Here is a 24,423-nt window from a genome sequence, read left to right as displayed (position 1 = left end):
TCAGATGTCACACTTATACTGTTTTCAATCTGGCCCATGTTGTTATATCAAAACACAGACAGCTGTTGGTAAAAAAAATTAAAAATAAAGAATACAATTACTTAAATGTTAAACAGATATCTATTTTCTTTTTCTTTTAATAAGCTGTGTTTTCAGTTACTGTGGAGATCTTTATTGATTTATTGCGCAAAGACAAAAAAGGGGAAAAGGGGAAAATTGAGACGTTTATATCCGATGAGACATTCCTGAAGTTCCTGTGTTTCTCATCAGGAAGAGCGGGTGAGGAAACATCATCTTGCCTTAATCCCATGGAAAATAACCGCTAAACTACCTCATACAGACGCATAAAACACACACACACACACACACACACATACACACATACACACACGGTAAAACTGTTCATCGTGCGGCTCGGCATCCCAGAAGACAAGGTTTTCCTCTGACATTTACAACTAAAATCCTGTTAGCGGTTTCAACCGCGAAAACCTCCGGACGGGATCTAGAAAGTTCCTCTGCATGTCCCGTCGTTTATAGACCTTTTATTACTGAACAAAACCTGACGTTAATTATACATAAAGAAAGAAAGAAAGAAAGAAATAGACAAGACAGAGAGGAAAAAAAGATGGAGAGACAGACAGAGAAAAAGGTTGAAGGAGGAAATAAACCTGAAGGAAAGCACAAGTGTGAGAGAGAGAGAGAAAGTGTGTGAGAGAGAGAGACAGAGCTCGTACCTTCAGGAATACACTGTCCCAGAACGAACTTAAATCCTCCGCAGCATTTCTTCCTACAACACATTAAAAAAATAAAGAAATAAAAATTCTGTTGTGTTCCACCAAATACAGCCGTAACATTTACTTTAATATCGTCTCTCCTCCTTATCTCTTTTGTCATGGCAAACAAAACCTACACCACTGCAAAGACCTGACTACAGGCAAGAGTGACAAGAAGGATGGAATAAAACATTCCATGTCCTGCCGTTATAGGAAAATAATCAACAGTGGCGTGGCGTGGTGTGACGAGGCCGAGCTGCTGATTAAGATTCATTCCTCTTATTCCACTGCAATTCCTTTGATCAACTTTTATCACTTTGTATTTATTTTATATCAGTGAGCTCAGTCTAATAATAATAATAATAATAATAATAATACGTTATCGTTTCTATAGCAACAGCTCGTGAAACGCATCGACGGATCCAAACGGGCGTGTGTAATTGCCAGTTGTGTGAGGAGGTGTTTGTTTAACGTTTACGGAAGGAGTCTCCAGTGTCAGAGGTTAAAACTGTGACTTTAAGTTGTCTGACATCTTCAGGACAGAGAGAAGTTTACGTTTCTTGGCGGTTTCTCTGTAATACGACAAGCTGTGATTATTTTTTTGTCTAATTAACTTTAAGAGAGAGAAAAAAGAGAGACTGGTGAAAGAACGACTGTTTATAGATTCTGTAACGTAAGTGAGAACAGGAACTCATTTGTTTCACGGACGTTCCAGAAGATTAATGTAACTATAAAGGGATAAAAATGATGATGTGTCCTTGTTTAATAAATATAGCATTATAAATGGGACGTGCTGCTATAGGAAAATAATCAGTAACAGTAACCCCCGTCGTTGATTATTTTCCTATCACAGCATGCCACGGAGTGTTTCATGCCTGACTTATAACACTTGTTACTCTCAGGCTGTTGAGCTGAACATCGTTTGTGTAATAGAAAGATCATTTTTAAACTCGAGTGTTCACATTTTAACCTGAAGTGAGCACAAGTATTCTTATGTTTCTTTCCCAAGCCACGTTAATGTGTGTGTGTGTCTGTCTTGGCCAGAGCCTGTACTGACTCACCTTTATACAATGCGACACTGATCCAACATTTTATAACACTCCACTGGGCTTTTAAAAAAAATTTCATAACAAAATTATCTCCTAAATTCAATCTGCTTAGAAAAACAATCATATACATGAACTATATTTGTTCTAGAATTATTATATAAGGAATAAAACACTCGGTGTCATGCTGTCGTGGTAAAATAATCAACAACAGAGTGGTGTGATGACTTTTCCCATAAGAGCATGTCCTGTAGTGGGTTCTTCCTCTTATACCACCAATTTATTTGATTAAAAAACAATACTTTGTACTATTTTTGTTTTATCTGTTTACGGTTACATTTAATGTAGTGGAATGTCCACAAAACATGTTCCTGTTCTCCCTGACATTAAAGCAGCTATAAACAGTCGTGAGCAGAATAAAACCTTATAGTAGTGGCCATTTTATTTCCCGTGCTTACTTACTGTAGTCTACTGAACGTGTGTATTTAATCTATGTTTTATATTATAGTATTTCATATGACTTCTAATACATTTCACACTAATCTGCATGGCGTAATGTTCATGTGTAGTAAATGTGATGTAAATATAATAACAGTAATATTTAAACAGATAAACAGTTCATGACTTCCTCTGAGTTTAAGGACGCAAATGTATTATATATAGGACATAGTACTGTGTGTGTATATATACATATATATATATATATATATATATATATATATATATAAATATATATATATATAGTCATGTATCAAGGAAGGAACTCTGGACTTCATTTCCCAGCAGCCACTGCACCGTACTACATCAGTGTCACATGACCACCTGCACCTGTATCACGGTTCTGTTAACGAGCACTCCTATATATAGCCACTGTTTGTACTGCTTCCTTGTCTCTTGTCATACTATGCTTTTGTCTACGCTGCCGTGTTTAGTTTTTGCCACAGTGTTTTGTATGTTTGTTGTAGAGTCTTTTGTATTTTGTTTATTTGTTATTAAATGTTTGAAAATCTGCGCTTGCATCCATACTCAACTTCGTCTTGTGACATATATAGGACACAGTAATGTGTAATATATACACACACATATATATACATAAAATACATTACTGCACAAATCTCTTTAAATATCACTTCTGCTATATAAAGAAATTCTTATATACATTGCACTGGAATACATTTCTGCTATTTGTTTATTTTTGTACACAACATATTTTTTGTATTAAGTTTATATTGTCCTCTGACCTATGACTATTTACAGTGGAGGTCATAAGTTTACATACGTTTACATACATTTTTCATAATTAAAAAAACTATAATAATACAAATAAGAGGGATCATAAAAATTGCATTTAGTTGTTTGTCCCGCCCTGAATAAGCGCTTTCGCATAACAGATGCTTACGTATAGTTCACAAGACACAATAGTAACTGAGTTTACACAAATGAACCAGTTCCAAAGTTTACACATGCTCAATGATTAATACCATGCGTCGTTACCTGGATGATCAACGACATGACGTGTTTATGTTTTGTGACAGTCGTTCATGAGTCCCTTGTTAATCCTGAACAGTTAAACTGCCCACTGTTCTTCAGAAAAATCCTCCAGGTCCTGCAAATTCTCTATTTTTCCAGCATCTTGTGCATATCTGACCCCCTTTCCAACAGTCGATATATGATGCTATGTGATGTTGAGATCCATCTTTTCGCTCTGAGGACAACTGAGGGACTCGTACACGACTATTACAAAAGTTGCAAATGTTCACTGATGCTCAATAAGGCAACACGATACATTAAGGTGTGTGTGTGTGTGTAAACTTTTGAACAGGTGTAAATTATTATTTTTTTGCCTTCTGGGAAACATGTAAATATCTTATGTAGCTTCTGAAGGGCAGTACTTAATGAAAAAATAAGATCTTTAAACAAAATAATAACCATTTATACAGATCATCCTGTTTAAAAGTTTACACCCCCCTGGTTCTTAATGTATCCACTATAACCCGGTCAGATATGCAGAAGATGATGGAAAAGTAAAGAATGTGTAGGACCTGGAGTTTATAGTTTAACACACAAAAATGTGTGTAACTGGGGAGGCAGGAGGCATGAGAGAATGGGCCCAAGAGCAGACTCAGCTTAAGGGGTTAGCAAAGTTCTCAACCAAACTCAGTAGGTTATGTTTTAATCAATCAACCAGTGAATATATTTTTAATCAGCTTCCTATTTCCACCTGCCTAAAGCAGGACTCAAAGACAAGATCTCAGCACTCATAACCTAACATGCTACCTACTGCACCACTAAAGCGCCGGAAGCACAAGAGGACAGAGAACTTGGTGAAACTGAAGACAATAAACTAGAAAAAAAGACAGAACAAAAGATGCTGAAGGGAAAGAATGAACTCAAAAGTAGAACGTTTCCTTTATTTTTGTTTCTCAAGAGAAGGAACTCTCTTGAGAAAACTTGAGAGCGTGACTAGGTTGACAAGGTGAGACCATCATGGCACAGAGGAAAGGCTAGAGTACCGTGCTAGCTTTAAAAATTAGCAATACCAACAAAGTCAGCTAAGGCTCTCAGAAATTGACCTCAAGTCTGAGCACTGAGTGAGTTATTCTTCCCTTAAATAGAGCCAGGGACAGGTGAGACTGATTGAGAGTAATTAGTTGACAGACTGCTCACGTCGCCTTCTTGTGGACAAAGTCGTCCTAGCAGGAAGCTGGCTTTGGTCATTACAAAATGAAAGAAATTTTTTTTTTTAAGCTAGTACAGTTAGTACAGTGTCTAGTTTTTTTAGCTTTGCTAATCTTCTAACAAAGCTAGTACAAAGCAGATCATGCAACATGTAAGTGTTATTTAATCTGTCTTGAACTAGTTGGCAACAGATTTTTGTTACTATCAGTACTAGCATGCAGCATGACAGTGCTAGCATGTCTAAACCGAGGGTAAAATCACCGACAGACTTCTGTAAACCGAACATAGTGTACAGTTGAGAGGATTCTCACGCTATAGCCTGAGGAATTCCCCCAAACCGTAATGATCATAACAGACTGGAATAAACAGTTCTGCCAATCTGGCCCGCTGTTTTATAATAAATCAACCTGGATAAATCTCCACTGTGCCGAAATCTGGGCTTCCCACGCAACTAGGATTAGAACAAAATGGGATTAAAAATAAACAAAGAGTCAGAGAAATGTAGATAAAAAACACATGGTTGTGTTCATCGATTGAGTTTTCAACTTTACAAAAACACTTAGATATTTGAAACTCATTTGATAGCTGAGGTTTTTTTTTCTTTTCTTCTATTTGACCAAAATCACGTGACCCGGAAACTCTGTTAAACCTCAGACTGTCTTCTCAGACAGCGTGTACCATAAACGCACTAACTAATAGGCATGTTAAAATAAATCTGACACAAAAATTTAAGCATGCCCATCGCTTTGCTTTCTATGGAAATAAATGAGGTCACTGCAGCTTTATTTCTCGCAACGACGAGTTCATATCGCGCAACTTTGACATTATTTCCTGCAATTACGAGTTTACGTCTCGCAGTTCAGACTTTTTCCCAGCAATTTAGACGTCCACTTGATATTTAGCGAGTTACAAAGAACGCACCGACTATATACAGTAAGTTATATACAGTAAGTTATATACAGTAAGAACAACACTCATCAGCTAGTCAGGACAAGGAAAACCAGACGCTAGCGTGCGCTTGTAACCTGAAGTTAGACACATTTCATTAGACGTTATGCAACTGTAACGCACGTGGGGGCGGAGTTTTGAATAAAGCACCAGGGGTTGGCGTGTCTCCGTTATTCTGACACATAAACAGGACTGAATTTTTATCCTTCAACCAGTGGGCTGTTTTCTTTAGCATTGAATTAACAAAAACATCTGAATTATAAGAACTGGTGTCTGTTATTATGTTTGTTTTGAGCTGAAGTCACATTTGTTCAGGAGAAATTTTTTGTGATCTCATGATTGTGAGAGTAATTAAAATGCATGTGACGTGTTGAAGTGTGCAGATTTTATAGTGTGTGTGATTATGTCTGTTATGTTTTTTTCATTGGTTACGATTGTACAAACCTTGTAGATTGAAGCCTGACTCAGATTCTTAAAAACAAACAAACAAACAAACAAAGCACTGAAAAATATCCCAGCGTGTATGTGTGTGTGTGCATGCGTGGATTCATTTCTAAAAGTGTATTATGAGATGATGTAAAGTGTAACTGCTTTGGTGGTCTGATACTTAGGGGGGAAATTATGGGACTGTTTTATGTGTCCTGACATTCCTACAAGTCAGAAAATCATAAATCACACAAAGGGTGTGTCACATGACGTTATAAATGTGTGTTTCACCTGATCCTCCTGTTCAGAAGCCTGTCAGACTGACAGTGTGAGAAATTAAAGTGTGTGTCATGCTGGTCTAACTTTAGCCGTCAGAGTGTGTGTGTGTGTGTGTGTGTGTGTGACCTTCGAACCTTCAACACATCCTCTGAGTCTTGTGGTGAAATAAATCAATCATGGTCATGTGACTAGTCACAGGATACCACACAGTGCACACACACACATACACACACACACTATAATGTACAACACCTGTGAGGTCTCATTAAATCTGGCAATAATCATATAAACTAAGGCTAATCATTAATATACAACTGTTTTATAATTATATATATAAAATTAGAAAATATAAATATTTCTGTAAAATAAAAACACGTAAACACCCGAGAACGCAGCAAACATGACCACACAGCGCGATTTTATTACTTTGCTACATTTTTTTTACTACGCATTTTTTGGTTAACATGTAGAGCAATAATAGTAATAGGGCATACAGACTGGGTCACAGACGTTCTCACACACACACACAGACACACACACACACACACACACACACACAGAAAAAACAGACTTGGGTTTAATAATCCAGAACAGAGCAGCTGGAGGAAATGAAAGCGCACTGATCATTACTTAATGATGTCGTTTTAAGGCCAAGCTTTTAATCTGAATCCATATAATAAATCAGTAAGCAGGTGGGACTCGCCTTTAATTACGCACATTGCACCTCTTTCACACTGAAGCATCTGTAAACGCTAATGAAGAACAAATGCATGTGTGCGTGCCTGTGTGTCTAAAAAAGAGGAAGGTTTTATTAAAATCCGCCATACGACATCACTGAAGCACGGGACTGACCCACCACTCGTCTACTTCCCTTCCTCATTAAACACAGCATACTGACAACGTACTGCGTTTTATTGCAGACATATGGAGATACATGACATCATAACGAAGGCTTTATGAGACACATCAGAGGAAAAACGGTTGTCGTTAGCAACCCTGAGTTGTATTGTTTCCTCACGGCTTTCCCCTGAAGTGTTTGTAAATTATTAACAGGAACAAAGAATGATATCTGAAACAATTTCCTTGTTCCCTTCACACACTGTATAGAGTTCTGTCAGCTAGCAAACCACCTAGCGTGCTAACTAGCTACCGTACCCACCAGCCAGCAGAAATCATGTTTTTGATAGTGCTGATTAACATATAGCAGAGCTCATTGAAGTTTGGTTTTACAGTCAATGCTAAGTGTAATCACAGTTTTTTTTAATCAAACTGACCCTTTTCTTATAGATTTACCAACATATCTGAGGGAAAAGTTGATATTCCTGACAGTTTTGTGTCATTTGTGCTGTCGTTCTGCATTTTTTTTGTCCACAATTAAGTATCTGCATGTTAGCTAGCTAGTAAGATGACGCGTTAGCCTCCATCATAGCCTAAACAAATCCAAGGCAAAAGTGCAGCAAGTCACTTTTGAACTGAGATTTTCTTAATTCTACACAAAGTGACAAATCCTAAACAAATGATTCCTCGGACCAATCCTACAGCATTTCTTTAGTTTCCCGCTCACAACTTTACTTCCTGTCTGCAATTAGTTCCTATTTATTATTATAATGCTGCATCTTATCCTGTCATATAAAATGTGTATAGTATAAAGACATTATGAAGAAAAGTAGAGCTTGGAGGGAGTAGCAGAGATTCATGACATGATGGCTCTGGTGAATATCCAGTATGTAATTAGCTAGTGAAATTACGGGATTACGTTAGGCTAATCTGAGAATGAAGCTAGTGCAAAGCTGAGCACATAACAAGTAAACCAAACATTTTTTTTTTTACTTTCACACGGCTTAGTTGTATCTTAATTTGTGTTTAAATAGCTAGGTTTAGAAGCTATACTGTATATATCTACTCAGGAGAACTAAAAACTAAAAACAGGCCACGCCCCCAAACGGCGATCATAGCACTTGCTATACATCCACAAGACAAAACTACAAGCGACAGTTCACAAAGGGTCTTTATTTGTGCATAATTGTAGCTGGGGTCAAAAACACCAGGGACACAGGTTCATCTGAGGTAAATCTGAGGTAAAATAAATAAATAAATAAATACAGAACACATGCGAAAGTCAAAACAAAGAAACAAAAAACAGCAAGACTAGAATTTCTCAGGTCCCATAAGAAAAACAAGCTTTTGTTTTGCTTAAAGAGCAGCGGTTGTCATTGTCAGCTCTTCTGCGACTGCTGAGACGTTCACTCCTACGTTTGTTTATTTCTTTCTTCCTGTCGCGTGCTTTTGCTGTCCAAATAATGACAAGCAGAATAAACCTCAGCCTAAGAAATGTGCTCTGGATAAAATGGAAACTACACCTTGATGTTCTGTAACTGCTAATCTGCATTAGCGCAACGCTGCTTAACGCTACCATACACTGAGCTGGATTTATATACTGATTTATAGCCGTAGTGTCCATCTTGTCTCTTCGTTATGGTGTGTATCTGCATTACGGAGCGATTGCATGAGTGTTTTTGATAAATAAACGTGTCACCAAGGGGCTGACTCATGTCTCCTGACACACATACACACACGCTACACACTCCTGCTGATCCAAAGCATCTCTGGAAATTGATCAAAGGCTGTTAATCACAATCACATCACATACACGCAGCGTCTGTGACACGTGTTTCTGTCTTTGTTTTAGCTACGAGATAAATGTGTGGTTATTGAGGCATTTACAAAAAAAAGACACAAAAAATGTTGCAAAGATGCGACAAACTAAGAAAAAATATATACGTTCTCTATCAAACACTACATTTAAATTTGTGTGTTTTTATCGTTATCTCCTGAGATAACATTAGCTAGCAGTAATCTACAGCTACATTTACTGACTTTTATCTTGCTAGCATTAACTAACAACAAACACTAGCCAGTGTTAGACTGAGTGAGATTTATTTCGAAATGTGTAACATTAGCTCGAAAAAGATCGCCATAAATCTAGCAGTAATCTCCTGAGGTAACTTTAGCTAAGTAGCAGTAAACTACTGAGGTGATTTTAGCTACGTTTACTGACTTTGATCTTGCTACTGATAACTAGTAACAAACAATGACTACCATTAACCTTGCTAGCAAGATTTAATCTTTCTGCCCGTTTCACTCACTGATTGATTTAAAAGTTTTAAAAACAATAAGAAAATCTATAATTGCTTTTCGACTAGCAAACTCCTACTGAAAAATAAAACAAAAAAACCCTCATAGAATGGTTTTAATAGAAACTTTAATGGTCCCTGTGGGCCTCTACTGGTCATTTGTTGCCTTCTGTTGGTGGCATGTTCTGTCTAGTGGATACAATTAAGGACCAATAGAACAACTTTGACATTTGGTACTGGTTTTAATGGTTAACTGATGGTTTGTATTTGTATTTGTAGTGGAAACCATTTCTGTGATGGATTCTACTGTTATTTTCAGCAGGGACCTAAGCACAGATTTTGTGTAACATTAGCTATCAAAAAAAAATAATTCTCCAAAAATCACCTAAAAGCTAGCAGTAACTTCCTAAGGTAAGATTAGCTATTTAGCAGTAACTTTTTTTTTGGTAAAAGTTAGCTAGCAGTAATCACCTGAGGAAGTTTTAGCTATTTGGGAGTAACTCTCTCCGTAACATTACCTAGCAATAACCTCCTGAGGTAACATTAGCTATTTAGCAATAAACAACTATAGTAACTTTAGCTATTTAGCAGTAGCTTTCTTTGGTAACATTACCTAGTAGCAATCTTCTGAAGAAGCTTTAGCTATTTAGGAATAAACCCCTGTGGTAATTTTAGCTAATACTAATTCCCAGAGGTGATTTTAGCTACATTTACTGACTTTTATCTTGCTAATGCAAACTAGCAACAAACACTAGCTAGTGTTAACCTTGCTAACAAGATTTCTGCCTGTTCTAGTAACATTCTAAACATATTTTAATACACATTTTCTCTTAGATTTTTATTGGATGTCTTCTCGTTCATTATTGCATAGTTAAAAAAAAGGCAGTTTTTCCATTTACGAATTTTCCAAAATAAATAAATAAATAAAAAGTCAGTAAAGAAAGTAACTACAAAATAGACCATTTTCCAGACAAAGAATATCTTAATTCATCCACATTGGCACTCTCTCTCATTTCACACAGTCTAATCTGGAGCCATTTTGTTTGTGTGAAAACACCTGCATTTTCCTCCTTTCACACTTTATTAGCCACGATGACAGGGATCAGGTTTCCCTAAGATTTAGCATGACCACAGTTATCCATGTTTGTCTTTGACTGCACCAGTTACACGCGAGCACACACACACACACACACACACACACATACACACACAAGTTGATGTAAACACACCGCAGTAAAAATAACACTCTAAACACAGATTTAGCAAGAGAATCAAGCAGGGATTTAAAAAAAAAAAATCCACAAATAATGCTAACTCTAGGTATATGTACCACAGGTTACTGCTATCAAACATGGCTAACAGCAGTCTCCTACTTACCATTTTACTTCTAAATTTAACACTAAATTTAAATCGTAGCAGAAAGACACCTATCTTGTTAGCAAGGGGAATGCTAGCCTGTTTTTGCATCTGTTTAACATTAGCAAGACTGAAGTCCATAAATGTAGCCACAAAGTTACCACAGTATAATACTGCTAGCTAGTTAGCTGAAGTTAGCACAGGATAATACTGCTAGCTAGTTAGCTGAAGTTACAATAAGATAATACTGCTAGCTAGCTAGCTAGCTGAAGTTACCATAAAATAATACTGCTAAAGCTCAAGTTAGCACAATAGGTAAATGCTAGCTTTTTTGTGATTTTTTCCCCCTAAATAAATCTGTGCTAGTAAAACAGATATTTAAAAAAGATTAATAAATTAGCCAATGAGTGATTACTAGCTTAAGCTTGTTAGCAAGATTAATGCTAGCTTGTTCTGCATGTATTTAATGTTAGCAAGATGAAAGTTAGCAAGAGCTAAAGTTAGCAAAGAAAATTATTGCTAGCTAGATACATTTACCACAGGAAATTACTGCCAGCTAAACTAAATTTAGCACATGACGTTACTGCAAGCATTTCTGCCATTTACTTATAAATAAATCTGTGCTAAACAAACAAACAAACAAAATTTTTTTTTTAAAAAAACAAAAGAAAACAATGAGTGTTTCATTCCTTACATATTTAACATTTATATGTTTCATCAAAAGCTGCGTAACTACTACCTGACTGGGACAAATAAAATACTTTTAGTAGTTAGCATTAGTTATGCTAATTAGTGTATTTACATTACGGTTCTGTGGTAAAATTAATGCTAACAAAGTGGTGACTGATTCAAAGCATCAAATTTGATTGACAGGTCATTGCAGTTTACCACAAAATGATAATTCTTGCTTGGGTTGTCGTATACATGTTACGCAAGTGTGCTATTTTGTTATTTTGAATGCAGCCCATGAAAAAAAAAAACAGAAAAGAAAAAATGACTCGGTTAGCCAGAAGGTTATTTCTCTTTGAGACACGTGACCTCAGCTAATCTGTTTCAGCAGTGTCAAGTCCCCAGAGAGTACAGTGTTCACATCTGGACCTCCTCCCTGCCTCTCAACACCACACACACACACACACACACACACACACACACACACACACCATTACGTATTACACTTTACATACACTGTCACATCAGCTGCTCCTGTTCATGTGCATACTGCTACTTTAATGAGGAGGTCTGTATCGTGCTACTGTTATTTTTTATTTTTTTTATTTTTGGGAAAGTGAATCAATAAGCATAGACATGAAAATGTGTGTGTGTGTGTGTGTGTGCGCATGTGTTTAGATGAGGCACCTATAATAAAAGGATGAATGAGGTGCTGATGAAATTCATGCTTCTCAGCAAACTTTGTGTAGTATTCTAGGTCTTGATAACCTCAGTGTGTGTGTGTGTGTGTGTAAATGGTGACGTTCTGTATTAACACACCATTTATCATGGCTATATGCAGTTTGGGAAGCAGGCACACCATACAATAACAACACTGTATACTGAACCATCATTATGCTGTCTCTGAGTGTGTGTGTGTGTGTTCACACACTGCTGTCAGACAGACGTTGGATGGCCAACAACCATGCATGAGCTAAACGCTACAGGACTCTCTCTCTCTCTCTCTGTGTTCAGGGCGGTCTTCAATAAAGCTCATTAGAGGCACGTCTGTTCTTTCTGTGCTTCTGAGGGAGGTTCTTGATAATGCATTTCAGATCAGAACACAAACACAAACACACACACACACACACACACACACATTACATTCCTGCATGCTGAGCACAGATGTATTCTCCCCCCGCATACACACACTCTTTCACTCTCTCTCTCTGTATCATAACACCCCTGAGCAGTCTTTTATGAGTGCTGTAAATGTGTGTGTGTGTGGGGGGGGTATGTGTGTGTGTGTGTGTGTGTGTGTGTGTGTGAGCTGACAGTCTCACCAGTTTCTCTGCCAAGGTAAAGACACACCTGTCAACACTTCCATATGCAGGTTATATTAAATACATAATTGGCTTCAAATGGATGTTTAATGTAGTGTAGAGCCTGAGGGTTCAGGTTCGATCTGACGCGGTCATAATATCGCTTTCAGAGAATTCAGACAAAAATGAAATACACACAACGTCCTCTTCCGACCATCCGACCGTTCTCTCCACCGAGGACGATCTTGTGCTCGTTTGGTCCTGTGTTATCTCGAGGTCGGAGTACTCCAGCTCCTTCTCCTTCCTGGCAGGTCTTCCCCTGCATGCCTTCAGACCCCCCCATCTGCTCGACTTGTTTTAAATCTCCCTATTGCTACGTTCCCTTCTCTCACTTCCTGTAACTGCTGCATCGCATTTAAAACCCTGACGTTTGCCTACAAAGCCAAAAACACTTCTCAAAACCCTCATCAATCCCCGCTCTACACCATGTTCCCGTCAAGCATCTAGTGCGACCCGCCCTTCATCAAAACACATGCGAGGCGCTCCACGTAAACGGATTGAAAACGTGTACAATCGCTGATATATGTAGTGAAGGAGACGTTTATTTAACGTTTATGGAAGGAGTCTCCAGAGTCAGTGCTTTGTAAATAGCAGAGGCAAAGCTGTAAATTTAAGATTTCTTAGTAACTTAAAAAAAGAGAAAAAAGAATGGCTGGTGAGGGAACGACAGTTTATAGCTGATTTTAATGTGCATTTCGTGGATGTTCCACAACAAAAAATGCACATAACTATAAACAGACGGAAAGTAAAACCTGGCATTCTTTAATAAATAAAAAAAATCATCCTTGACCAATCTATGTGGTATAAGAGGAATAAAACACTTCATGACATGCTGTTTTTAATTTAATACTTGCCCATCGGTCGTAGTGATTTACACAATACAACCGCAGGAGTGCAGCAAATCATTTCACGTTCTAAACGAACTGATTTCCATAAACCTCACCCCTTTAATTTGCATATACATTAAGGCAACCCCCAAAAAATGTGTTCTGTGCAGATGAAAGATGCAACCCTCCGAAGGACCGGTCAACAAATACAGCGCGCACGTTCATTTGCAGGTGTTTCATTTCTTTATCGGCTCCTTGATATGGATTTGTGTTTAAACGTCAGTTTGTGTGACAATCTACAGAACACGGGGTTGCGGGTCAGGGCTGCGGGGTCACCCGAGGAAAACTCATTAACGTCCTTCGCTCGGTTCTGATTGGCCGAGTTCCACCTAGTTTTCACTCCCTAAACATGAGCTTCTGCAGCTGGAAAATATAATACACACACACTCTCTCTCTCTCTCTCTCTAACTCACATACAATCATACTAAACAGTAAGCCAGGGTGGTGTAATCCGTAAGTGTGACCTTGGGGTCGGAGGGCAGCTTGGACTCATGACTCATCGGAGATTCAGAAAGCCTAACTGCTTTTATTTTGCATGTTTATTTTGCGTATTGTTTCATTCTCTGCGCTCTCTATTCCTGTAAACAATTAAAGATCCAAAAGCAATAAAAACAGCAGCAGGAGCAGCAGCAGCAGTCGAGCTGCGATCTTCAGTTCCACGTGGTAACCCGTCCCATCTGTAGTGTTTTTCTACAGCGCGAAGAGACAATGAATCGTGCAACATTCCTGTTTTTATTGGCTTAAAGATATAAACACAACCCCAAAAGAAAACAACTCGGGGAATAAAGAGGTGAAGCTCTATTCAGCGGTTAAAGATCAGTGCCTTCAACCTGAAGGTTGTGAGTTCAAATCCAAGAACCTGCTACAAACAAGATTCTCTTCACCCTAAATCATTCAAGACACGTTTGTGCGGCTAATATTAATTCTATTGATGTGGATTAGTATCGACCAAGCTATTTTTACCTCCCAACCAATCGCATTGCAGCGAAAGCGAGAAAAACTAAATGGAGGACAAAATCCCGGTTAAACTACTTGTCATGTTAGTGAGCGAATATGATGAGATTTACAAAAAATAGATATATATACATTACTGTTAATTGTTCAAGTTTCTGTCTCCAAAGCTATAGCGAAGACAAACGACCTCCTCATGGCCAGACTTAGCCCGAGCTGTAATTCATCAAAATAACAAATCTAATCTAGAGATCAGAGGGCTAGGCTGGTTAGTTCACCAATATTAGCTAGTCTGGTAAGGTACGCAACTTAAGATGCCGGTTTCCACTAAAATGTTCGATTTTTTTGCCCACTTAGCATCTCAGCAGAGGTATTTTTAGCCATGACGGAGAGTCTGTCCAAAAACAAACATAAAAAAAAGATTAGGAAGAAAAGGTATCCAAGCGTTCTATTGAGAAAACTCTCGGTCCATGATTTATGCCTTCCTCCAGCATTATTCCCAGAATGCTTTGTTTTTTGGAGACAGAGTGTTTCCTCTGCTGGCTTCTGGCCTGTTCTCTGACAGATTCCTGATCATCCTCACACACACACACACTCACACACACACGCACACACACACAAACACACACACACAAACACTCACACACACACATACACACATTAACACACACACACACACACACACACACACACAGGTCTTGACATGTAGCTGTCATGGTTTGGCTGTAAATTCTCTCAGTGAGAGGTTTGTTTAGATAAAGCAGGATTTACATGAACGTCTTCTTATCTCGTCTGTTAGATGGAGTGTGTTAGCAGTGTAAAGTGCGCGTGTCTTAAAATGCCCGGGAGAAATGGATTACGTCCAATGGATGGAGGTGGAGGTGGAGATGGAGTTGGAGATGGAGTTGGAGATGGAGGTGGAGATGGAGATCTAGGTAGAGGTGGAGTTGGAGGTGGAGTTGGAGGTGGAGATGGAGTTAGAGATGGAGTTGGAGATGGAGTTGGAGATGGAGGTGGAGATGGAGATCTAGGTAGAGGTGGGGTTGGAGGTGGAGATGGAGTTAGTGATGGAGGTGGAGATGGAGTTGGAGATCTAGGTAGAGGTGGAGTTGGAGGTGGAGGTGGGGATGGAGTTGGAGTTAGAGACGGAGGTGGAGATGGAGTTGGAGATGGAGGTGGAGATGGAGGTGGACATGGAGATGGAGTTGGAGATCTAGGTAGAGTTGGAGGTGGAGGTGGAGATGGAGTTAGAGACGGAGGTGGAGATGGAGTTGGAGATCTAGGTGGAGGTGGAGATGGAGGTGGAGTTGGAGGTGGAGATGGAGGTGGACATGGGGATGGAGTTGGAGATCTAGGTAGAGGTGGAGTTGGAGGTGGAGGTGGAGATGGAGATGGAGTTGGAGACGGAGGTGGAGATGGAGTTGGAGATCTAGGTGGAGGTGGAGATGGAGGTGGAGTTGGAGGTGGAGATGGAGGTGGACATGGAGATGGAGTTGGAGATCTAGGTAGAGGTGGAGTTGGAGGTGGAGTTGGAGGTGGAGATGGAGTTAGAGATGGAGTTGGAGATGGAGTTGGAGATGGAGGTGGAGATGGAGATCTAGGTAGAGGTGGGGTTGGAGGTGGAGATGGAGTTAGTGATGGAGGTGGAGATGGAGTTGGAGATCTAGGTAGAGGTGGAGTTGGAGGTGGAGGTGGGGATGGAGTTGGAGTTAGAGACGGAGGTGGAGATGGAGTTGGAGATGGAGGTGGAGATGGAGGTGGACATGGAGATGGAGTTGGAGATCTAGGTAGAGTTGGAGGTGGAGGTGGAGATGGAGTTAGAGACGGAGGTGGAGATGGAGTTGGAGATCTAGGTGGAGGTGGAGATGGAGGTGGAGTTGGAGGTGGAGATGGAGGTGGACATGGGGATGGAGTTGGAGATCTAGGTAGAGGTGGAGTTGGAGGTGGAGGTGGAGATGGAGATGGAGTTGGAGACGGAGGTGGAGATGGAGTTGGAGATCTAGGTGGAGGTGGAGATGGAGGTGGAGTTGGAGGTGGAGATGGAGGTGGACATGGAGATGGAGTTGGAGATCTAGGTAGAGGTGGAGTTGGAGGTGGAGATGGAGATGGAGTTAGAGACGGAGGTGGAGATGGAGTTGGAGATCTAGGTGGAGGTGGAGTTGGAGGTGGAGATGGAGGTGGATGTGGAGATGGAGTTGGAGATCTAGGTGGAGGTGGAGTTGGAGGTGGAGATGGAGGTGGACGTGGAGATGGAGTTGGAGATCTAGGTAGAGGTGGAGTTGGAGGTGGAGGTGGAGATGGAGATGGAGATAGAGACGGAGGTGGAGATGGAGTTGGAGATCTAGGTGGAGGTGAAGATGGAGTTGGAGATCTAGGTGGAGGTGGAGATGGAGGTGGACATGGAGATGGAGTTGGAGATCTAGGTAGAGGTGGAGGTGGAGGTAGAGTTGGAGGTGGAGGTGGAGATGGAGTTAGAGACGGAGGTGGAGATGGAGCGGGAATCGTATCACGCATGCATGAAAAAACAATAACTTTTTGCCAGAATTACGTTGAGTTCTGGTATAAATGTTTTCCTTACTGCTAGAAATGATTTGATTTGCTCGCATCTGTTGTGCATGAGGCTGGTTGAGAAATCGTCACAACCAGGATGAAGAGTTTTTCCTCAGCTCCTCGTTGTCAGTAAATATTTTGGTTTACAAGGCAGCCTAAGTTAACTGACGTTACATGATAACACACCATCAGTCCGACAGTTAATAATGCACTTATTATCATCGTGTTCATAGCGTGTTATTACCGAGTAACGCGACACAATACAAACACCGACGGAGCGCGTAGCCTAACCTGATTAGCTAACAATTCTCCTAGTGTTGTTACAAATCGTATAAATATGTCAACAAAAAAAGAGGTTTGCATTTTACAAAACGCTGATTATTCTTATGAACATTCACATTTATATATATATATTTATATCACAAAACAGTTCTCAAATCTGACCGGTCTGAAGGTGTGCACTTCCTCTTTATTGTTAGTCTTTTCTTTCTTTCTTCCTTTCTTTTTCTTTCTTTCTGTCTGCCTTTTCTTAGTCTCCTCTTTCTTTCTTCCTCTTTTTTGTTAGTCTTTTCTTTCTTTCTTACTTACTTTCTTTTTCTTTCTTTCTATCTGTCTTTTCTTAGTCTCTTCTTTCTTTCTTTTGTTAGTCTTTTCTTTCTTTCTTTCTTTGTCTTTTCTTAGTTCCCTCTTTCTTTCATTCTTTCTTCTTCTTTTTTGTTAGTATTTTCTTTATTTCTTTCTTTCTTTTTCTTTCTTTCTGTCTTTTCTTAGACTCCTCTTTCTTCCTCATTTTTGTTAGTCTTTATTTCCTTATTTTTTTCTTTCTTTCTTTCTGTCTGTCTTTTCTTAGTCTCCTCTTTCTTCCTTCCTTCCTATTTTTTGTTAGTCTTTTCTTTCTTTCTGTCTGTATTTTCTTAGTGTCCTCTTTCTTTCTTCCTCTTTTTTGTTAGTCTTTTCTTTCTTACTTACTTTCTTTTTTTCTTTCTGGCTGTCTTCTCTTAGTCTCTTCTTTCTTTCTTTCTTCCTCTTCTACTTACTTTTTATTTATTTATATAGCCCTGTCTCCGTATTCCCTCTGTGTGATTTTTGAGATTATGTCACTGTACATCTGAAAAACGAATGAAAAGATTTCACCAGGACATTTTCAGCCCTAAATTTTTTTGGTTCATTCAATGTATATGGTGTGTCAACCCCCCCAACCAATCAGCAAGTAAACCGAAAGCATCTAATTCTCTCTGATTCAGACGCAAAGATCGGACTAATACCGTGAAAGCTTTGTTTTTACAATTTGGAGCGATTTTTCAGTTTAATGACACTAAGAAGATTTGAGACCGTTACAGAGTGAAGCTGTAGCGTAAAAAAAAAGGTGTCTAGACCTAACACATGCGTCAGTCATTTGTCCTTTAGGTTACGCGACTAGATCCCTTTTTCCTCGAAGCCCTTTCCCAGTCAGGTCTCAAGTTTCCTCAGTAAAATTCAGCCTTGGTGTATTTTTCTTGCCAATTATAACCTAATTGCGCTCAAATGGTTTTTTTTGGACCAAACCCAGGACCATTTGTCTTGAAAGAGGACAATAAAGACTCACGGTCCACACCGTGAGCCGTTTCTGTATAGACGCTGAATATTCCATGTGAAAATGTGGAGCTGAGCTGTGTGATTATAAATCACCGAGGTGTAAATCGAATCGCACGTAACGGAATTACTCCGGGATGGAGACGTCACATTCCTGAGTCCTACACGTCACCCGAAAAAGCACCCAGAAACCATTCAGAGTCGTTTACAATCGCGTAAACCGAGCCTCGGCATAATTGTAAAATAAATACTTTTGAAGGGATTTAAAGTAATGAGGTTAGACTTTGAGTCTTATTAACACGTGAAGACATGAGCGTGTGTTATTAATATTTTCTCCAGCGTGATCCGGTTTCCGTGCCAACTGCATTAACGATGTATTTCCTACAGAACACAACAGTGTAAAAACAACACCTGTGCTAAACTATGATTGATTCTTTATTTCTTAATTGTTTGGATTTTTGGATTCTGGATTGTGATTGGTTAGGAGGTGTTGATTAGTTTTCTGTAAGAGCAGCTCTAAGAGTAGTGCAGCTGCACATCACAGGTTTATATTAATGCTCTCATTCTAATACATTATCGTTTCTATAGCAGCAGCTCGTTCACGGGTTTTAGTCTTTTCTTTCTTTTTCCTTTTCTTAGTCTCTTCTTTCTTTCTTTCTTTTTCTTTCTTGTTAGTCTTTTCTTTATTTCTTCCTTTTTTCTTTCTTTTATGTTAGTGTTTTCTTTCTTTCTTTCTTCCTTTCTCTTTCTTTTTTGTTAGTCATTTCTTTCTTTCTTCCTTTTGTTAGTCTTTTCTTTCTTTCTTTCTTTCTTCCTATTTTTCTTTCTTTTGTTAGTAGTTCTTTCTTTCTTCCTTCCTTTTTTCTTTCATGTTACTATTTTCTTTCTTTCTTTTTTGTTAGTCCTGTATTTGTTTCTTTTTTGTTATTCTTTTCTTTCTTTTTTCTTTTCTTAGTCTCTTCTTTCTTCTTTCCTTTTTCTTTCATTTGTTAGTCTTTTATTTGTTCTTTTTTGTCATTCTTTTCTTTCTTTTTTTACTCTCTTCTTTCTTCTTTCCTTTTTCTTTCTTTTCTGTCTTTTCTTTCATTCTGTCTGTCTATTCTTTTTCTCTTCTTTCTTCCTTTTGTTAGTCTTTTTTTCTTTATTTTGTCTGTCTTTTCTTAGTCCCCTCTTTCTTTCAGGCTTTCTTTTTCTTGCACTTTTGTGTTCTGAATGTTGTCGTGTCTTGGCCAGTTTTTTCATGTTTTTACATTTTATATGGGTGATCTGTCGGTGTAACATGTTTATATTAGTGAAAAATCAATACAAAAACATGTGTAAAATGTGTTTACAGGCCTAATAAATATGTAATAAGGCTGTAAAAATCTGTAATTAATCTGTAATTAATCACTTCATTCCTCACCTTTTGGATTTTTCTACAAGGTCTATGTGAAAAAAACAATCAAAATAAAACCGTGCTAATCAGCTCAGGAGTGTGGCATAACACTGCGTTAAAGCTAACACACACACACACACGTACAAGGACACCCAGAAATATCAAAGGACCACCCTGTGTTTCACGACTGAGTCTCACACATGCACGCACACAGACACACAGACACACACACACACACACACACACACACACACACACACACCAAATCAAAATGTTATTGCAACCAGAGAGTCTATGTTTCTGTGCTGTAACTAATGACTGTTATTTTTACATGGAAATAAAAATCTCACATGATTATTTTTTGGTCAGATTCGATCCAAATGCTGTGTTCTGGAGTCTGCCCCGACATCACAGTGAGAAAAAAAAAAAGAGGTGCCACGGCTGATGGGAAAGTGCTCGGCCCGTACGTAATTTTACCTTATACCTCGCTTTTGGCGAAAGCACTTATAATAAATTAGACCACTTGGGCTCCAGGACACGAGGGACTTTGAAAAAGCTCACTTCCACTGTCAGCTGTTTTTTATGTGAAATGAAAAAAAAAATTGTGAGTGATGTCCAGCTTTGGCTCCGTGACCTGTTCAACCAAACACCTCTGCGTTCTGACGGTGGAATAAAATTCCCCACGGTCCACACAGAGACCCGGTCCGGTCCAAATCAAACACACGGCTCAATCCAGGAAGAGAAATAGCACCCGAGCGCTCAGCTCTGGTTTAACACGGCATGTCCCTGTACGCTAGCTTCCAGTGCCTTTTATTGGATGTGAATTCTTCTCGGCCATAACGTTAAAAAAAATGTTAAAAAACAATACGACCTTGATCATCACGTGCTTCTCTCGGAATATCTCTGAAACATTAACTGCTTTTTGGCTCAGGAATATGAACGTGTTTCAGTGATTTCCTCGTCATTTCCAGACATTTATTAGCGGAGATTTGATTTGTGATGGAGTTTGATTGATCTGTGTGGAGGGTCAGCGTAGGATTTTCTTCCAGAAAAGTTCAACGCCGAGGCCGTGTCGTATCGGAAATGTTCTTGTTTTGATTCGGTAATAAAAGTAGTAATAACAATGACATTCCCATTTGTGTTTCATTTCGCTAAAGTTTACTCGGAGCCAGGTCCTTCCTGTTAGCTGAATTTCAAACGATTTTTTTTTCAAATTGTAAGTTTAAATCATAACGTGTTGATCTAAAAAGACCGCTTACTTACCTAGCTAAACTGCTAGCATGATAGACTAATCGATGCAAAAAATTTGATTCCCCCTTAATATAATGCCTATTTTTAAACGTTTAAATGTTTAAATGAGACTTTCGCTCAAAATTCTTATTACGTGGACAATTTCTTAAGTAAATTTAGCAAAAATATCAAAAACTTGCCTCGTTACATTAGAATTCTGTCAGTTATTGAACAAGTTGTGCAATATCCTAATGAATGCAAAATAGCATAGTTTAAATATTTAAACGATCCCCATACACCATTTGCATATTTAAATTGGCTGGCCCTTTTTTTACTGGACGTCCACAAACCTTTTAGACATCAGTTTGCACTGTTCACATATGATTACCGCACAGCAATGGTGCTGAATTCTGAATTGTGATTGGTCTGAAGGTGTTGATTATTTTTCTAGAACAGCGGCTCTGACAGCAGTGCAACTCAATGTGCTCGTACAAAGCGTGTTGTTATTTAACAAAGAAAAAACGCGTATTTGTTGATACGTCGAGGACGCTTTTCCATTACATTTATGGAAGGAGTCTCCAGTGTCAGAGGTAAAGCTGTAACTTTTAAGTTACACGATAACTGTTAGCTGTTTATAGCTGCTATAACGTCAGTTAGAACAGACTGTATGTATATAGTATGTAACTATAAACAGATAAAAAGCGTGACGTTAAATTAAAAATTGTTGTTGGCAAGATGCTGTCGTATAAGAGGAATAAAACATTTCAGAAAATGCTGTTTTTGTAACAGTAAGACTAAGGTGATGTTACTTTCCTATGACACCACAACACAGAGTGGTTTAGATCAAATGCTGTAGTTTTTTTGTAGTCAATTTGTAGTCAATATCGAAGGTTTGAATTAATCCAATCTGGCAACCCGGATCTCAGGAGGTACTTGTAATTTACACAGATTCAACTTGACGCTTTTTGATGTAAAACAGATGAGAGTGGTGTTATATAAAGCCACACCTATCGCACAATAGCTATTAGGAAAAACAGGGGGCGGAGCTTTAAGGGAGTCCATATGAACAGGACCCATCATGGAACCCATTTCAACCGATCTGAATGACGCTAGATCCTCAAAACAAAAATCAAAATGTATGATTGCAGTGAAGGTTCGGTGTCAGCCGAGCCAGAGAGTCCTGAAAGCTGAGATCCTGTGCGCTAATAAAAGACATATCATCACTTCTGACCTCTAACAAAACCCCAAATTCACATCGATACACCAAAAGTTTCTTACTTGATCAGTCACCTGAGCCCACAACCCTGACAAAAGCACACACAATGTGCTCTTGTTTTTCCCTCAACGCTCCAACCTCGGACCTGTGGGACAAACCATCATCTCTGGCCTTCAGTAAAAACCCTGAGAGCACATCGTCATCAGGAGAACATGCCAAAAAAACTTTTACTCGACTCATATTTGACAGCAGAGTGAGAATATCTATGAGCATGTGCTGTGTCTGGTTTTTTTTTTTTTTTTTAAATTTCTTCAAAGGTCCCAAATCCCAACCTGGGACACGTACAGAAATCTTCCTGCCATTATAACGCATCGAACTTTTGAATTTCGAGTTATATGCAGTTGCTCTAACGTCTAGAAGTTTCCATATCAATCCCGGATGAGCATCTGGTTGTGGTTTGGAGCAGCAAAAAAACAAATCCAATATCACTCTCTCTGTTTATCGGAGCATCTAAATACAGAGCGCTATCTCGTTTGAGGCTACATGTTAATTAGGCCAAATTCGGAAAAGATGTGTACGAAAAAATACAAGACCATGAAAGAGACAGAGATACAAACCGATAAGCCAGACGGTGCTCTGGCGATGTCTGGGTCCAATAAACAAGCACGAGGAGGAAGTTCAGGTCATCTGCAGATTACAACACGGATCGCACGAAGCCTGTCATCCTGACAAATCCCGGAAATTACACGCAACATGCCTGTCCATAAGTTGTTATATAGAAGCCGAGTGTTATTCTCCTCTCTGAGCCTAACTTGAACCACATTCCCGTCCGGCCTCGGGCCAAAAAAACCATGGCAGAATTACTACAAGCAGCCCTGACAAGCAGGAAACACGTTTGTTGATGTGGAATCTTTCCTGAAAGGCATAAAGAAAGCGACTTGTCGGCTATTTACAAACCGTTATGTTCATGTTTGGACAGATTATATATAGCGCATTATATCGATATTTCTTTATGGAAAGTGAGAGTTCTGAATCTGGATGAATGATGACTAGCTAAATCAGCATGGCTCCAGGATATCCCCTTTCCACCTTCTGAAGATATACACCGACCAGCCATGACATTAAAACCACTTGTCTAATATCGTGTAGGTCCTCCTCTCCTTGTGCCGCCAAAACAGCTTGGACCCGTCAAGGCATGGACTCCACAAGACCTCTGAAGGTGTGCTGTGGTATCTGGCACCAAGACGTTAGCAGCAGATCCATTAAGTCCTGTAAGTTGCGAGGCAAGGGCTCCATGGATCGGACTTGTTTGTCCCACAGACACTCGATCGGATTGAGATCTGGGGAATTCGGAGACCGAGTCAACACTTCGAGCTCTTCGTCATGCTCCTCAAACCGTTCCTGAACAGTTTTTGCAGTGTGTCAGGGAGCATTATCCTGCTGAAAGAGGCCACTGGCACTGGGAGCTTTGAGAGCCCGTGACCCTGTCGCCGGGCCACAGGTTCTAATTCCTTGGACCACTTTTAGCAGGTACTAACTGCTGCATACCAGGAACACCCCACAAATCCTGCTGTTTTGGAGATGCTCTGACCCAGTCCACTAGACGTCACAATTTGGTCCTTGTCAAAGATGCTCAGATCCTTACGCTTGCCCATTTTTCCTGCTTCCACATCGAGAACTGACTGTTTCAATTTTGCAAAGGACATGTGGTAATGATAAACTATTTCATTTCATAAATATTCATAAATATTCACCCCCTTGGGCCATACTTATGTGAACCAACTGTGGCAGCATAACAGCTTGTTGTCTCTTTATATAACTCTATTTAACCTGTCCAGGTAGTTGTGGATTAGCGATGAAGAAATCTGAAGAACTGCCACAGTTTCAAAAGGTTAGGACTCCGACTGGTTCAGTCAAGGACATCTATTTTCCGTTTCCCCTGCAGTGCTGCTTTAGCCGTGTTCTCAGGAT

General features: G+C 39.3%; 1 protein-coding gene across 1 annotated transcript in view; it reads right to left on the bottom strand.

The window, feature by feature from the left end:
• The window catches only part of ccbe1 (collagen and calcium binding EGF domains 1), a 75,264-nt gene that overhangs the window by 23,105 nt on the left and 27,736 nt on the right, over window positions 1–24,423 (bottom strand). The window contains exon 3 of the mRNA XM_053648381.1: window positions 735–787. Coding sequence (XP_053504356.1) covers window positions 735–787 — 53 coding nt within the window. The remainder of the gene's footprint in view (window positions 1–734; window positions 788–24,423) is intronic.

The sequence above is a fragment of the Ictalurus furcatus genome, chromosome 18, assembly GCF_023375685.1.
Source record: "Ictalurus furcatus strain D&B chromosome 18, Billie_1.0, whole genome shotgun sequence".
In the NCBI taxonomy this organism is placed as follows: Eukaryota; Metazoa; Chordata; class Actinopteri; order Siluriformes; family Ictaluridae; genus Ictalurus; species Ictalurus furcatus.
This window is presented reverse-complemented; position numbering and strand designations above follow the sequence as displayed.